The sequence below is a fragment of the Triplophysa rosa genome, linkage group LG14, assembly GCF_024868665.1.
Source record: "Triplophysa rosa linkage group LG14, Trosa_1v2, whole genome shotgun sequence".
Classification (NCBI taxonomy): domain Eukaryota; kingdom Metazoa; phylum Chordata; class Actinopteri; order Cypriniformes; family Nemacheilidae; genus Triplophysa; species Triplophysa rosa.
Window position 1 is genome coordinate 20,264,104 of NC_079903.1, and position 18,152 is coordinate 20,282,255.

Sequence of the window (18,152 nt, forward strand, 5' to 3'; positions counted from 1 at the left end):
CTTTATGGTTTTTGTCACATCCGACAACCGTTTTGTGAATACTCCAACACGTGATCCGGTTTCAAGACACACATTTACATTCACGCATTTGACAGACGCTTTTATCCAAATACTATACTGTACACTTTTTTCTAAGTATGTGCAATCCCTGGGGTCGAACCCATGACCTTGGCGTTGCTAACGCCACGCTGTAACCACTGAGCCGCAGGAAAGCTTAGACACACATGTATATTTAATCCGCTTGTGCATTTGATTGTGAACACGACTGCAGATGGATTCACTTAAACACACGTCGTATGCAGTGTTTGTTTACGGACAGAGCGGGAGAGGGTCCAGATGTTTGGAGTTTGTGTGCATAGCTGTCGGAAGACTCGAGCGTGTCATTGACCCTGTTTAGGAGACACGGACCCTTAAAGCTTTTAAGAGTTTGACATCTCAAACGCATATTAGATGGTGTACACATCCTTCGTTCATACAAAGTGTATTTCTCCATCATCCACTTTATTAACACTCAAGTTTATGCCACACAGCATCAGCGTACGAAGGAACCGGTGACCTTTGACCCTCTTTCCCGTACAGCCGTTTTCATCACTTTCATATTTACAAATGACATAAAATGCATTTAAAAGCACTTTACGCCGACGTTCATTTTTGCTCAAGTCTCATAAATGAGGCTCAATGTCACATTATGTGCTCGGTTATATAAACGCAGACTGTAGTAAACACAACACAGATTAAAAAATCAATAGCTACATTGCAAGCGATCGATGCGCATGAATAACGTGCAGTGATGAATGTGTCTTTAAAGGGCCTGCGGTGATGCATCCTTCTTTCAGCGGTTTATATAATAATCCTAACCGATCTGCAAGTATGAGAGTTATATAATTCTGGTCAATCTAAGAGGAATCTTGTTTTTGCACTTTCAGGCCAAAGCGGCAGTGTCGAAGGTCAAGCTAAAAGGAAAAATGAAATGTTGATTATTTTGTAGGAGGAGAGCTCTCACGAAAGAGCGAGAGACAGAAGTTGGATGTTATGATTGGATGGTGTGCAGAGTTCAGAAAGAGCCAATCAGATTACAGATGGAAACTTCTCATAGGAAAATATGTGAATCTTTTGGTAATACCTAATTGTGTGTGTGTGTGTGTGTGTGTGTGTGTGTGTACAGAGAGACCCAGTTTTCTTCGAAAGCCGAGCAGTCAGTCTGTTCTGGTGGACCAGAGTGTTGAGTTTAAATGTGAAGCTCAAGGAGACCCCGTGCCCACCATCCGCTGGAGGAAAGAGGACGGAGAGCTGCCAAAGGGACGGTATGTGGATTTTTGTTTTGGAAAGATGTACTCCGAACGGCTATAAATAAACAGCATGTGCAAGTCGAGCTCTGGTAGCAGCTGAAGTGTTTTGTTTGAATTCAATCGTTTTTTAATTGCGTGTCGGTGTCTTGTCATCATCTCAGGCATGAGATCTGGGAGGATCACACTCTCAAACTGAAGAGGTTGACCTCGGGAGACGCCGGTACTTACACCTGTCAGGCGGAGAACATGATGGGGAAGACGGAGGCCAGCGCCACGCTCACCATCCACGGTATGAACTCATCACTCAATGACAAGCTGCAAACACTTCCCTTTAATTTGAGTTACAAATGCCTCGGATGGGCGCGAGTACGTGTCTTTGTTTTGACCGGCTGACAGTTTGTCAGGTTGTTTTGTCTAACCGAGCGCTTCGTTTCGAACAACTTCACCACTCCTTTGCTTTAACCGCTGCTTAAACAAATAAACACAACATTCCTGTAAGACAAATACATCAAATATTTCTTTTGCGTTATCCGATTATGAGATTATGAGACGTTCGGCTTTGCTTATACAAGAGTGAAAACGAGAGAGAGTAAAAGATTTATGCACGTGTCTGTATAAGGACACACCTCTTTTATTCATGCGGTATATCCAGGTCATTTTTCTGTCCCGACGTTTGTTTTCTTGTTCACTGTGAGCCCTCAAGTGGGTTTCAACACTTTGTGTCCACATTGTGTCCTCGACACCCGTGAGCATTTTTGCATTTGACTGCATACACGCATTACTGAATTCTTTTCTACAAGTATGTTTGGCAAGGCTGTGACATTGGAACCAGACTTCTAAACGCGTCTGCTTCAATGATCCATCCAGCACGAACTCCGTGTGCACATATCTGCTTTTCAGATGCCAAGGTAATTATATTGATCAAATATTTGACGATTTGAAAACGTTGAGATGCCTCTTTTAAAAATGTGCATCACACGCTCCATGAACGCACAGGCTGTCTCAAAATCGTATCCGCTTCTTACCTCAACAGCGTTCAATGACACAAAATGTAGTCGGCGTAGGCAGCTTACTAGTTTTTCAGACACGCGCGCGCGTTCTGTCATTGAAGTCATTTCGAGCAAGAGTCAGTTCTCTCCTAAAAGGCCATGAAAAGATAATGCCGGGTACAAACAAGACCTCTCAGCTGGCGATTTAGTCATTAGTATTGATGTATTAGAGGAAAGTGCTAGAATGCCATGCGGGTCCCAGGAGTAGCTGCGCTAATGGGCCATGGAAACCGAGCGGAGTGAGCGCGGCAACCGTTGCCAAGAGAGAAAACAAGCCGTCTCGGCCGGGCCAATCCAGTTCTTACCCAGCTGTTCTCAAATCTATCGTTTCTCTCTCCGTTTGTGTTGAAATAACAATGTCAAATCAAATTGGACTTATTTAAGTATTTTAATAAGTGTTTCTGGATTTCTTGTGTGTCATTCATCAGTGCGCATTATTAAGAGAGAGATCATTTTGAATATACTGTACTGTATGAAATAGTTTGTTCCTCTCAGAAATGTTGCGTTTATTATATTTGCGTCCACACCAATGTTATGTTTAATCAAAGCACACGCATTTCGCATTTTCACAACCCTTTGAATTCAAATGGATTTTGATTGGCTGTCAATGTTTTGTCGTTCATCAGCCAGATTTTTTTTTATTGAACTCTTTCCCCCGCCATCCACGAGTTATCTCGTCATTTAAAAATCAACGGTTACATGCCAAAGACGAGCTACTACGGCAGTCGGTGTTTGTACTGTTGTAGAGACAGAATCTCTGAATCTAGATCGTATGTATTTTGTCTGTTTTTTGAGTAAATATTTGATCTGTTTTTGATCATCGTTCTGAGTCTAATCAGGGTGGAGTCTTTGACTAAAAATGCTAATTATCACAGCTTTTTAATCGAAATGATGCATTTGTTGAAGAAACCTTACCCACATTTATGAGGTTGTAAAAAAAGAAAAAAATTGTGATAGAAGAATAAGGTTTCTTTTGTTTAAAAGCAGAGACTCTGTTATTTCAAATTTTAGTGAAAATGTTCAAAAACGCTGGCAACTGACGGGGAAAGAGTTAATAAACTTAATAATTGTTGTTCGAGTTATCTCACTTGATACGAACGGTCCTTAAATCGTTCTTCCTGAAATGCCAAAATGATTAATTGTAGTTCGGCTGAAATGACCTACTGGAGCTTGAAAAGAACCAGACCTCAGGTTACATCAGCCACCTAATAAAATCTTTGGCCAGACCAGAATAAAACCTTCATTCATACTCCGTCTTCACACCCGAAGACTAATAGAATTGTTTCTTTATGTGCTTTACTTGTTGGCGCCATACATTCCAGCCTGCGCAATATATTCACATTGCGTGTTTGGGCACACGCCGCACTTTTTTTCCGATGTTGTTTAATATGCATATGCTGTCGTTTTTGCCTCATGTGTCGTGTTGTTTATTTCCTCATCTTTTACATCCGTGTTTTATCATACTTCTGTTTCTTCCTTTTTCAGTTGTGTCTGGTAAGTTGCAAATGTCACCCGTCACCATTTTCGCTGCTTTGACAGCAACAGGAAGTTGTCAGAGCCACCATTCATCCACCATCCATCCTTCCACCAATCAGCACGCTTGTCTGAGCTGTCACTGGCGACAGTGACAGCACAGCAGGTCTGGGTAAAACAAATGCTCGCTCTGAGCGCACAAGGTAACGTCAAAAAACGCCTGGTTTTATTGCTTTGTGCCTCACTCCCTTTGTGCCTGTGAACGCATTACATCAGTATATTATTTGACAGCTTGCAGATGGGTATAGCGTGGTACACGTGGGGCGGGGGTCGTGTTTTCTGTCAGAAATTATCAACGTTCTCATTCCTTATCACAAGCTAAGATGCCACCAGGCAGAAATCAGATCTTCTAACCTGAGACGGGCTCGATCATTAAGATGCATGAAAAACGTCTACCTACATGAAGCCGGCGCCATTAAAGTGTGTCAGTCCGGGACAGATGGCCCAAATTTATCCCCCCATCTCCATGTAAATTTTATTGCGTTGTGTCCTTGCCCATGCAAATGAAGCGAAAGTGGGGGTCATGGCGGTTTTATATTCAGGGGTACATCTGTTTTTATATTTGTACCTACACGTCTCCATAAAAGACGAGTATGGCTTTTGCTTTTATCTCCTGCCGATATGCTGAAGGCCGGTCTACGGCGTAAAAAAATAGATTTACACACAGTTCATTCAATGATTTGGGTTTTTGAGATTTCATTGAAATTTAAAGGAATAGTTCACCCACAAATAAAAATCCTGTCATCATTTATTCACCCAAAACCTGCATATAACTTGTTCTTCTGTGCAACACAAAAGAAGGTATTTTGAGAAATGTTGATATAATTGAGGTCAATGTTGTTTGGTTACCAGCATTCTTCAAAATGTCTTTTTTTGTGTTCTGCAGACGGTTTGGAATAAGAAATGTTATTTTGGGTGAACTATCTCTTTAAGCAGTGACTGCATCATTGTATTTCAACTCGTTTTTTTTTTAAACAAACTGTGTCTGTATTACTGGCGTGCATAACAATTTAGATCTATTTCCATTATAAGCGTATTACCGTAAACGAAACATTTCTCAAACGGAGAAAAATCTAAATTCGACCTGACAAAGTACGGAAATCAAGATTCAGGGTAGAGCGTAACCCGGTTTGTACCCCAAACTTTGCTTTAAATGACTTGAGGCAGGTTTAGGGAATATATTAAAATCTCTTATAACTCTATTCTCACAGCAGAAACAGTAGTTGATCTGTTTATCTCATACTCCCACAGTTCCTCCGGTGTTTGTGGTCCGACCCAGGAATCAGGTGGTCGGGATGGGCCGCACGGTGACATTTCAGTGTGAAGCTACAGGAAGTCCTCAGCCGGCTATCTTCTGGCAGAAAGAAGGCAGTCAGGTGAGCATCTTTCTGTATTCTCTTGTTTTTTATTCATGTGACCATTTTTATGGTTGTACTATATATAAAATGCATGGCACTCCACGTTAAAATCACGAAGTTGGTAGATTTATGAGGCCATCTGCGTGTTTACACACCTATGGTGGCTCTGTAACACTCGGCGTTTGGTCCTAAAACAATGTCAGTCATCACACATTTTGACCTGCTGGATTTCCAAGATGATTATTTTTCACCCGAGTTGGACAAAATTCCTGTTTTTCAGGAAATGAGGGTTTACTTTTTCATTATTCTTTAAGCTTATGTCCACACAAAATGTGCACTCGCGTAGTTCTCAAATCTTCTACAGGACGTGATCTCGTAAGTCTTCTTTCCTCTTTCAGAACCTGCTGTTCTCCTCTCAGCCTCCACCACCCTCCAGCCGTTTCTCCGTCTCGCAGACGGGCGATCTGACCATCACGACGGTGGAGCGTTCGGATGGAGGTTACTACAGCTGTCAGGCTCTGAACATCGCTGGCAGCGTCATCACCAAAGCCCTGCTGGAGGTCACAGACGGTGAGATGTTCCCACCACGCACGAACGTCGATGAAACGTTGAAATTCAACTTCAAATTCGAAGATAGAAGGCTTGTGGTGTGTTAGAAAGATGTGTTTTGATGTGTCGACACCAAAACTAGTGTTATGCCGTAGTATTTAGCTTATCGTAATGATGACAAGACATGGAAGTTTCAAGGTCGACTATCCACTCTTATCACCCCACTATTTATCCGAAGATTTAAAGGGATACTTCACCCAAAAATGAAAATTCTGTCATCGTTTACTCACCTTCGAGTTCGAGATCTGTCTAGTTATTTCTTTGTTCTGATGAACACAGAGAAAGATATTTGGAAGAATGCTTATAACCAAACAGATTTTGCCTCCCAATGACTCCCATAGTATGAAAAATGACTTTATCATTTTTTGTTTTATTGTAAAAGAAGACATTTTGAAGAAGGAACAGTTTTGGGGCACATTTGACTGCCGTTGTGTTTTTTCCTACTATGGGAGTCAATGGGGGGCAAAATCTGTCTGGTTATAAGCATTCTTCCAAATATCAGAACAAAGACATTTATACAGATTTGGAACAACTCGAAGGTGAGTACACGATGACAGAATTTTCATTTTTGGGTGAAGTATCCCTTTAAATGCAAATTGGGTTAATGTTTCCTTTATCAGCTGAGAAAAAAATCACTCGTGCGATATCGTTCCTCTGTGCTGTTTTCAATATAGTTTAACTACAATGTTTTTATATAGAATGATTTTTAAAACGTTATTATAGTTATCTTTTATATCCTTACCGTAAACCGGCCCTTATCTTATGTACTGTCCCGTGAGTGCCTGCCTAAAAATAACAAGAACAAGAGAGAATAATAGCAGTTGTTTTAGCGCCACTCTTCTCTCTTACTGTGTCCACACATTGTAATTACGGGTCACCGCCGCGATGATTTGATAATTACAACAGCATCAACACGACTGTCCACGTGCAAGCGTGTACGTGTCATCGGATACACAATTCATCCTTCTGAAGAGTGCAGTCCTTCAGATATCAGTGGCTGTTATGCAAATGACGGTCGTATAAATGTGGGTAATGTTCATATCCGCGAGCAGAAGCGCATAAACACACCAGCGTTTACAGCAGTCAGACCATCACGGTCTCTTTCAGACAGAAGAGGACGCGACGGGGGGGTGATTTTAATGGCCGAGGGGTATTTGGTGCAGTTGAAATGGTGCCGGTATTAATTGCCGGTCTGTACTTTGGCTTCATTCTCCGACTGCTGTTGACTGATTCGAAAATTGCTTCCAGTTGAAAAAACTGGATTCCATCTCTGTTTGACGTTCTCTTTGTTTCGCGTTCGCTCGTTCGCCGCCAGAAATTCCACATTTTCTTTTTCCTTGGTTACGTTTATTTTTATTTTCTTGGTTGTCTTGTAACTCGCACTGTACGCGTGTGATTCTGGGTGACTCTTACAAAGCCTTAAAGGATCTATTTTGGATTTTGGTTTGGAGTAAAATCATTTTTTTATTATAGTTATTATAATGATATTAGTCAGTCGGGATCTTGTGAGTCTTAAAATGAGACCAATATGTCTCTCTCTCTTTCTGGCTCGCTCTGTCTTTCTTTTTGACTCTCTTTCTGTAATTTAGTAACATTTCTTCAGTTCGATATAGTTCAGAATGGATTCATAGGAATAAATAAACAATACTATATAATAGAATTTAAGGTAAAAAAGTGAATCTTTGATACGAATTTAACGTACAAAATTAAAGACCGTTTGTACAATAAGCATTCCTAAAGACATCAAATATGTTTATGTCATAAGCAGCTTCAGATTTCTGATGCTCTCTTTCTCTGCTGTCTCTCCTCCAGTTATCTCTGATAGACCGCCACCAATCGTCCGTCAGGGTCCCACCAACCAGACCGTGGCCGTGGACGGGACGGTGGTCCTGGGATGCCAGGCCACGGGTACCCCGACTCCCACCATCCTGTGGAGGAAGGACGGGGTCCTGGTGTCCACCCACGACTCTCGACTCAAACAGCTGGACACCGGAGCGCTTCAGATCCGTTACGTTAAGGTACGGTGGCTCGGAGGGGTCAGTCCCTCCTCTCTGACATCTACACATCTATCATTCAGACTAACATACAGTAACGGGGGACGTGACTCCGGTTCATGAGAACGTTTTTCTTTGTTGGATTTATAGCTTCGCAACTCCACTCTGAACCCTCGATGTATTAAAAACCTGAGCATGTGGAGGTTTGCGCGCAGTGAGGTTCTCGTAAAGCGCAGTTTTTCTTGTTGGGTTTTCCTTAGAAACACAGTTTTATAGAGTTTTCCATTCGGAACGCACCGCACTGAATGTTTATTTGCGGGGGAATCGAGAGCGTTGAGCTGCTGAAGTCAAAGCCTGTTCGTTTCTTCATGTTTTATTCACAGAGATTTGTTGTACGCGGTTAGCTGCTGCTCGGCACGGCTGTCTCTTTCTGAGCTCAGGTTTGTAGATGTGTTTTTGAGCCTCGAGTTTTATCACCTCTAATATCGAAAACGGCGCGGCGAGTTTTTTACCGACTGCGTTGTAAATCACAGCTCGCCTTCAAATATCGCTTCGAGTTTTGGGCTGTTTCTGCAAACTTGCAAATGTTTAGAAATGAATAGGTTTTCACAAAGGTCGACATCTGTGTATACAGACGCACGAAATGAATGTGAGAAAAACGTGTGTTTTTATGATGCGTTTTACTAGCGTTGTCAAAGGCAACTGTTTCGCAATAAAACCGCATTACGATATCTCATCGAAGCGGCTCCAACCGCACGGAGAAATGCCAGTTTTCCGCATCTTTAAAGAGCTTGTTTGTTGGACGTGATAGGAATGCATTCAGTGTAATGGAATATAAATCAATGCATGCATATATAAATAATATTCAATGTATTTATACGATATTTTCACCAAACCCAATTCATGAGCACTAAAATCCACAATAATTGTAAAACAATGAAAACCTTTGTTTTCCACGTGTGCGCGCTTTTGTGCCCATGTACTGTAAGTGTATGTGTGTGTCGTACATCATTGTGCATGCTTTCCTTTCATCCCTCCCAGCACCAAAAACATCATCACACATGCGGACAAACGGCCAGTGTTCAGAGAGCTGTCAGTCAGCCTGCAGGTTTTGATGTGAGAACAAGCACTCCCGCTTCTCCCCCCAACCGTGCCGAGCTTCACACACCCACGGAGCGAACGCGAGAGAGGGGGGGATAGAGGAGTGTTTCCTGTCACAGCACACACACACGAATGCCCGGGTTCCCCCGTCGTAGGGGTCAAAGGTCCCGCGGAGCGGGCTGTCAGAATGCGACTTTAATTAACGTGGATGTCTCACATGAGGACGTCTCGCTTTTGTAAAGAATGGAAGAGAGATGGGGAGATGCGTCTCTATCTGTTGCGCTTCGGGCGGTCGGCATTAATGAACGTGTCATTAAAGGAGCACACACGCGGTGGCGGCGACTTAAGATAGACCGTCTATTTCTGACAGCTTTCATACCGCCTGCGTACGCTGAACGACAGATCGGCTGAAGCGGTCTTAAATGTTTCTGTTTGCTTTGATTGAGATGCGCATATGGCATACGGCTACGATGGGATTACCTTCGTGATTAGTTTGTGTTTTTTTACACCGTAAAATGATCAAGTTGACAAGTACTTCAATATCACAAAATTGAGGTGAGTAATGTTGTCACATGTATATTAAAATGTTGTCTTGTATCGCTGCTTAACATACAGTAGCAGTAGTAAGTAAGTAGGTTGATTTACATAAAAATGGAACATTTGTTTGCGCGTCACGACCTGCACAGCAACATCTCCGTGTGTTATATTAGTATGTTTTTCACAGTATGCATCACCCTTGATATGAACGCCGAAGAATCGCCATTAATAAAGATGCGAGACGCATACATTTGCATTCATAGAGGTTTGTATCTTTCAGCTGGGAGACACGGGCGTGTACACCTGCACAGCATCCACCCCCAGCGGAGAGGCGTCGTGGAAGGCTTACCTGGAGGTGCAAGGTACGTCGCCGAGATGAAAGACAGTAGAGATGAAGTCGTGGAGGAAATGAAGACAGGAAATGAAGTTTAAATTTGAGTTTGATATGAAACCTGCAGCATGCTGTAATTGGTTGCATTGTTCCTTCATGCAAATTAGGGCGTGTAAGAGAGTCGTTCTTGGCGTAGTCATTACTTGTGATTCTTTGTTTCAGAGTTTGGTGCTCCGGTTCAACCCGGCAGACCCACGGATCCCAATCTGATTCCCAGAGCCCCATCCAAACCCGAGGTCACGGATGTCAGTCGCACATCTGTGTCTTTATCCTGGAAGCCCAACCTCAATGCTGGGGCCACGCCCACCTCATATGTCATAGAGGCCTTCAGGTGACGTCACGCACATTCAAAAATGTTATATATACAGTATATATATATTATATTAAACCCATAACTTGCTTTGTCAAGTTATTATATTTATATATATAAGTTACTAACATTTATATCAATATTAATAATCCAATTTAATTGTATTTAAAATCATATGTAAGATTACTTTAAATGTATAAGTCGTTTTTTGGCCAGGTCATCGTTTTCTTATTTTTCCTGGTTGGTTTGGTTGTACAAGCATGCATTTCACCAAACAATATTAAATACTTTTGACAACATAATTCTTTTCTATAAATATTCCATTCATCCTCTGTGGTATGTCATAAATAATCATACCCTCGTTCATGGTTTCCTGTAAGCCCCGTGTTCTGCGGTAACCCTGTTGTTTTGCAAAATGATTGTAATTATGTTATTTGGTGAAGTTTGGGCCGCTGTAATTGGCTGGATAAAGACTTACGTTTGATTTGTGTGGTGTGGACGGCAGCCACGCGGCGGGCAGCAGCTGGCAGACCCTCGCCGATCACGTGAAAACCGAGAGTTTCGTCCTCAAGGGTCTGAAGCCGAGCGCCGTCTACCTGTTTCTGGTGAGAGCCGCTAATGCGTACGGCCTGAGCGACCCCAGTCCTATCAGCGATGCTGTCAAAACGCAAGGTCAGTTCACCTTTGACCTCACGTGTCACGTTTTTGCACTAGAGCTAAAAAGCTTGTCATGGTTTATGAGGTGCGCGTCTGATGTTTTCTGTGTATGCGAGCAGATGTTCCACCGACGAGTCAAGGAGTCGAACATGGGCAGATCCAGAGAGAATTAGGAGATGTTGTCATACACCTCCACAATCCCACAATCCTCTCCTCGTCTTCCGTCAGAGTCCAGTGGACCGTGAGTTCTGCCGTGTTTCTTATCAACTTCACAGTGGTTGAAGAGTCGGGTCGTAGATTTGAAACCCACAAAGCTGACCTCACAGATGATTAATCTCCCGGGGAATTGTTTCCATTATACTCTTGATGATAAAGGACAAATAAACGACTAAAGAAAACCACGATGTCAGATAACGTCGATTTATGTTTCCAAGGAGTGCTCCTGAAATGGTTTAATCATCTAACAAAGCCGTGTTGAATGTTTTTTTTTATTTGCTCGGATGTAAATGATGATTGATCTGACCTTCTGTTTGATGCTCTTCTCCCCGCACACGAGCAGAACCGCTCCCAGCTTGCCTCGCTTTAACATTTGGGGCCGCTCTCACTTTAATACATGTTTAATCAAAGACAGCTGATACGGCATCTGCTTTTAGTGGGGCGGATCAAGAAATTATTAAAAACTTCACAAGCGTGTGCGCTTCACGTTCAATCGCTGCCCTATGGGAGGATCCCGATCCAGAAGTCCTCCGATATAAAACTCGCATCGCGTGGGAGGTTAACAGATGCCCAGACGTGATAGAATATTTATATCAATTTTTAAAAATTCACCTAGTTGGTTATAGGGTGTTTTAAATATGTAGCCATATTCAGATTAACAATAATGCATTACAGACTTTATTAAAAAGCATTACGGTTTCAAATAATAATGCACCGTTCAGATATACAACCATAACAAAGTGTAGACCAAACACAAGAATCAAATACTCCTTGTTTTCAGGGCTTCCTATTGTTTGAGCATGCTGGGTAATGCTAATCGCTAGCAGGCGTGATGATATCATGCATGCGCTCAGCACACATCGCTTTGTCTCAGAGCTGGGGACAAAACTATAAAGTTTAGCAAAAGCATCTTTACAGATGTATTTAGAAGTGCGGTGCGCAAAAAAGCTTTTCTTTTCAGAAAAATCATCTTGTGCACTTTAACAGTTATTCTGCATCTTCTCTCTCAGGTCGAGCAGCAGTCGCAGTATATTCAGGGCTATAAGGTGATGTACCGGCCGTCCCCGGACGCAGCTCAGCAGCGGGTGGAATGGGCCGTGTTTGAGGTTCGAACCCCGGGGGAGAACAGCGCAGTCGTCACCCAGCTCAAGAAGGGCGTGACCTATGAGTTCAAAGTACGACCTTTCTTCAACGAGTTTCTAGGCACTGACAGCGATGTCAAAGTGGCCAAGACCCTGGAGGAAGGTGAGAAGAGCTTTCCGCCCGTCTGCCGCTTCCAGTTTCTCTCATGTCCCGCATTTCCTCACTCGCTCACCTACGGCGCAGCACAAATGAATTTACTATTACACGAATATGCACACGAAGGCAGATTGTCAGAAGCCGTGCGTCTAAATCTTAATGCGTAAAGATCATCGTAGTGTTCAATTTTGGTTCAGGTCACATACGTCTGGCGTGTGTGTGTGTATTTCTTCCCACTAAATCTGTATTCTGCTGTTCTTGTTTGCATTACCGTGCGGTCTGCGGCCCTCGAGGCAGCCAAAAAACCCAAAGCCAAGCGACCAACAAGAAGCCAGAAAGAAAGCTTAAACAACTGCTGTGCTAATTGTTCTGAGGGTGTGGCCGTCTGTGGCAGCAGGGATCTGGTCTGCTCCCAGAATTCCCTGCGCCCGTGCGTGCCAGCTTTTGTTGTTGAAACAAACGAACAAACAAAATGCGGAACGTCAGCTACAGCAAACGAAACGCAAACGTCTCGCTCCAAGGTTTCGTTTTAGTATTAAGTGGATAACGGTGATGTAAAGTGAATTACGGTGTCAGCGTTTTAGCAGCAGATTCGTCCCGCTGGCAGCTGGCACGTAGAACTGGGAATCATGTAGCTTGGCAGTCCTCTCTCATTATTTAAGTGCACTAATAATAACGCAGAGAGTCGAGCTATTAAAACGAGTGCTTACATGTGTTATTATTGAGAACACACACACGCTTGTGTGCCGACACACACACACGATCACAGACGGACAGACAGCAGTCATGCACTTACATATACTGTATGTACAAATATGCTTATACATATACAACTACACAGTATTATTAGGTATACTGTCTGTACATAGTATGCATATTATAGCGTATGTAAATGTGCACGCACACACACACACACACTGTAAGATAAATGTGCGTTCATATTGTAAGGTGTGTGTGTGACGCGTTTCCTCGTCTCTTATCGCAGCACCCAGCGCCGCTCCCCGTGGGGTCACCGTGACAGGAAGTGGGGACAACGGAACAGCTATCCTGGTATCCTGGCAACCGCCCCCAGAGGAGGAGCAGAACGGCATGGTGCAGGAATATAAGGTGCGAACGGCAGGAAATAGACAAAGAAACAGAGATTGTGTTAACAACAGTGAGGGAAGGAAATAGGAAGAGGAAATTAAATTCGCACTCCATCGATTCACTCCATTTATTTGACTGTGAGCTGGAGAATGAATGGATAATGGTTTGATTTTCACGGGTGGAAATTGAGAGCTTGTGAAATGCTGCCACCTAGTGGTTGAGAGAAGGAATCACTTCAATTCATGGCCTTCGGTGTACCAAATGTTCCCTTATAAACATGTTTTCATTAATCACATTCTTAAATACAATTTTTTAGACACTTGCTTTTTGATTGTCACTTTGTAATTGTAATCGTGCATACTAGCAAATATAATTACAAATATTTCCCAGCAGCCTCGTCAGTATCATGTCTGAGCATGATAACACGCTCATCTCATACAATATTCCTTTCATGCGCATGAGTTTTAATGGGCTTTCACCGTTTCGTCATTGGGTTCTCAGGCATCATCTGACAGGAAGAGACACGGTTTGAGTTGTTAAGTCCCGGTTAATTTTCAGGTAAATGTTTTAGGCAGTGGAAGAGAAGGTGGTGAGTAATTTCACGCTTGTTAAATTGGGCGGCGGAGAATTTCTCGCTAAACGCTAACATTTTTTTTGGCCCGTTGTGCCTCAGGAGAACTTCAGAACCGTCAGAACGTTGTCTGTTGCCTCACATTCCCCATATACCCACAATGCACTTTTTCACGTGGCCTTTAGGGATGTCTGAACCTGATTAGCGTTTCCGAAGCTGAGGACGTCAGCGTGGACAAATATGTGAAACTTCATTCCACACAGCTAACCTCGAATCGGAGTTAAGCAGGCAGAGAGGAAGTTATATCACGTTTCACCCCAGTGAACAGCCCCCCGCCGGGCTTGTGATTGTGCTGACGGTGTGTGATACGACCGACCTCTGGACACACACACACACACACATAGATGCTCATTTTAAGAGTGTGACTGCTGGAGTTTGTAGAGTAGAAACGGACCAGAGATCAGTGTGCACAATGAAAACAAAGAAAGGTGAATTTTCACATCAAGCGAAAAATATGACCCCCGACCAGTGTTGGGTAAGTTACTCTGAAAAAGTAATTAATTACTAGTTACTAATTACACATTTGATAATGTAATTAGATTACTGTACAAGTTACTCTCTTCAAAAAGTATTTAATTACTTATTACTAATTACTTTCTATGTCCTACATCAACCTTGATGAGTTAAGTGATTCAAGGATGGACATGAAACGGATCTTTTAATTCATTCAAATAAATAATATAAAACTACATAAAGTATTATTATTAATTACAAATGTTAGAATTATACATTAAAGCATGGATTTTAAAGTTAGACTTTGAATATTGATGTAAATTCCTCTTCTGCACACACACATATATTACACAAGTATTTAGTTTAATTACATCAAAAGTAACTGTAATTAAATTACAGGAAAAATAAGAGTAATCCCTTACTTTACTTTTTCGGGGGAAAGTAATTAAATTACAGTAACTAATTACTTAGTAACTAGTTACACCCAACACTGCCCCGACTAAGAAAATTCTTTGACGAAGTTTTCAGCGTCGAAATCTTAGCGCCACCTGATATCGTGTGAAAATAAACTGTCTTGCTAACCCACCTGTAACATATTAATAGTGTAAATAGGGATGCACGATATTATCGGCAGAAAATGGCTTATAAATTAATTATCTGCCCGATAAAGAAAATAATGCCGATATGCCTCGCCGATAGGAAGCTGTAATTAAATCATGCTTGTAAAAGCAGCACATTCTTACATTAACTGAGTGCGCAAAGAAATCCATCTCTGCGCCCGTCAACTGTATGAGGATGTGAACACATGAACTTCATCTCCAGTCAGAGTTGCTCTGAGAGTTTATTTTAGGAGCGTTCTACTGTCTGAGTGAAGCTATCTGAAAACAAGCGCCTTCCCGAAGACCCGTCAAAATAAAAGTCCCGTTAAATTGAACACTCAGACAAAAAAATACTGTGGTGTACTATAGTATTTGCTTTTGAAAATTGTAGTGCCCTAGTGAATTGATAAACACTGTATACTATAGTAAAGTTAAAAAAAGTATCTAAGAATTTTACTGCAGTTTACTATAGTATACTACAGTAATTTATGTGGACAAATATACCACTATTGTATAGTTAAAAAGGAAAAATACACAACTGAGAAATATTCAAACAAATTTAGGTAATCTAAAAATGATACGGCCCTAATTTATTCATCTGTATGTAACATTAATGTCTTTTGTCAGTTACCTGTCTATTCATGATGAACTGCACTTGCATATTTGTTTTAATGATGACAACAGACGATTTATACTCCTACAGTTTGGCCTGTGCTACCAAACTTTAAACCTGTCTAGCACCAGTGCTATGTGCAAAAAAAGTTAACTTACAGCCTTAACACTAATAATAATTACTGCTTGCCTTTGTTTTATAGCAGTCACAGACAGTAGGTCTATAACCAAATTTTAGCTGCGTAAAAATGCCCGGTGGATAGACAGTATATATCGGCTATCGGCTTAATTGAGGTGGAAATTATTGGCATATCGGATATCGGCAACAATCCAATATTGTGCATCACTAAGTGTAAATCTATTTTATAAAAAATTGATAATATAAGAATTTAAAGACTTTGCTCAAAGGGAAGGTGTTCCAAACCTATGTAAATGTCTTTGTTCTGTTGAACACAAATATTTTGAAGAATGTGGGAAACCAATCAGTTCTGGGTCACCATTTCCTACCATAGTAGTTTTTCTTTCGACTATGGTTGTCAATGGTGCCCCAGAACTGTTTGGTTACAAACATTCTTCCAAATATCTTTCTTTGCGTTTAGCGCAATAAGAAAGTTTATAAAGGTTTGGAAAAAAACTTCTGAGTGAGTAAATGATGACAACGTTTTTATTTTGGGACGAACTATCCCTTTAAATTGACTTGATGTATTTACAGCCAAGCAAAGGTAGCTCATTTGATCTGTTAGGATCTTTTTTGTTTTTTTTTAAACTCCCAATTCAGGGCAGCACGATAATTTATCGCGATACCATTAAATCCTATTGTAATCGAGCTGGCTGCGATATGCAATGTGTCGATATTTTTTTAATGCGTAGCTTGTCCGTGAAGCACGTCTCTGGGATCAGTAGGAAATGCTGCTCGATCTAAAGCAGTGCGAGTCGCTTATAATGTGCATTTGAAAAAGCAACACCCGTCAAACATGATCATTATAAATATACTTTATTATCATAAAAATACCCGATGAGGCTTGAGTAACAGTGATAAAAAGATGTCCATAGACATTTCCTAGATTCTAGACCGTGTTATTGTCTTCTTCTGCAGTGCGTATTTGGAGTTTCCGCACGAGAGCGCCCTCTGGCTTTCGGATGCAGCAGCATTTTCCCGTTCTTCACTCAAAAGCTGTGCATAAATCACGTGATATTTATTGTCGGTTTATCGTGACAGTCCTAAATCTAGACAACTAAATCTAGATGCTGCAGAAGAAAAAAAATCCATCACTTTAAATGATTTAACAATATTATAGTTTCAGTTCTTTCCTTTCTTCGATTTGTTTTGTTTTACTATTTAATTTAATATTGTTCTACAGCATTTAAATATAATAATAAGAAAAACAAATAAGTTGACGGCAACTGTGTTCCTTAAAAAGTTTCACTCTTGCCTAAGTTTGTTACACTATTTGTTATGAAGTGTCCCATCATGATTTCTTTTCCTTCTTCTCAGATCTGGTGCCTTGGAAACGAAAGCCGCTATCACATTAACCGCACGGTGGACGGTTCTACCTTCTCGGTTATGATTCCGGGTCTGGTGGTCGGTGTGCCGTACAGGTTGGAGGTGGCAGCCAGCACCGGGGCCGGTCCGGGGGTAAAGAGCGAGGCTTCCTTCTTCCAACTGGGTGAGTCGGTGAACTTATTCCACAGTCGTAACTTGTCTTGCGGTTAGCTTCTGAGAAGTGTATAATTAACAAAAACGGCCTTATTAGAATCCTTTTCTTGAACGCAGATGTTAAGTGTAGATTACTTTTGTGCAGCAAAGCCTTTAATTGCTTGAAAAGTTTATTTCTACGTAAACTCGCCGGCTTTAACTTGTCGAGGATCAAGTCGTGTCTGGCAGCGATTAAAACTGGGATTATTAGAGATGATTGCGATAGAACTTGGTGTCGTGCCATTGGATCCATGTGAACAATAGGTCGGATGTATAAATCTGTTTTTAATAAGATGCCAATCAATAGTCAACTCAAAAATAATAAAGTACCATTGGTACTTTAACATAATAAAACAAAAAACTGTGTACCGTTCAAAATTGAAAGTACAGTGAAATTGGAAGTAAAATAAGTCAATGGAGTAAAAAGAATATATCATATTTGACACCACTCGGGACTTGAAAAGCAGTGCATTATGGGTAACATGTTTACTTTTGCCAGTCAGAACACAAAAGCGTTCATAAAATAAGGGTTTGAGCTGTAACCTCGCACACACATCCACAGCGAAGATCGTGAAGCAGTCCGCTTCTTCCCTTACTCAAGTGCTGCGTGGGTTGAACTTAAATCGCAGTGTCTGATGTGCCTCCATTCAGCCGGTTCCCCCGCTGAGCCTTACATCAGGACAGAAAGACATGCCGGAAAGCCAAGATGCTGGCCTCAAAAGCATCTGTCACACTGTGGGCTTTCTCGCATCTCTGCAGCCCACGCATCTGTCCTGCCCTGGCCTCTCAGAG

The 18,152-nt window shown here is 41.7% G+C and overlaps 1 protein-coding gene across 4 annotated transcripts in view; it reads left to right on the forward strand.

Annotated features, from left to right (window-relative positions):
* Positions 1-18,152, forward strand: part of robo1 (roundabout, axon guidance receptor, homolog 1 (Drosophila)) — a 236,978-nt gene that overhangs the window by 199,390 nt on the left and 19,436 nt on the right. For all 4 annotated transcript variants that reach the window (XM_057350586.1, XM_057350584.1, XM_057350585.1 and 1 more), the window contains 12 exons: positions 1,166-1,304; positions 1,451-1,578; positions 5,123-5,247; positions 5,628-5,799; positions 7,651-7,856; positions 9,751-9,832; positions 10,024-10,192; positions 10,677-10,843; positions 10,948-11,069; positions 12,055-12,289; positions 13,269-13,390; positions 17,160-17,331. In XM_057350586.1, the coding sequence (XP_057206569.1) occupies positions 1,166-1,304; positions 1,451-1,578; positions 5,123-5,247; positions 5,628-5,799; positions 7,651-7,856; positions 9,751-9,832; positions 10,024-10,192; positions 10,677-10,843; positions 10,948-11,069; positions 12,055-12,289; positions 13,269-13,390; positions 17,160-17,331 (1,839 nt within the window). The remainder of the gene's footprint in view (positions 1-1,165; positions 1,305-1,450; positions 1,579-5,122; positions 5,248-5,627; positions 5,800-7,650; positions 7,857-9,750; positions 9,833-10,023; positions 10,193-10,676; positions 10,844-10,947; positions 11,070-12,054; positions 12,290-13,268; positions 13,391-17,159; positions 17,332-18,152) is intronic.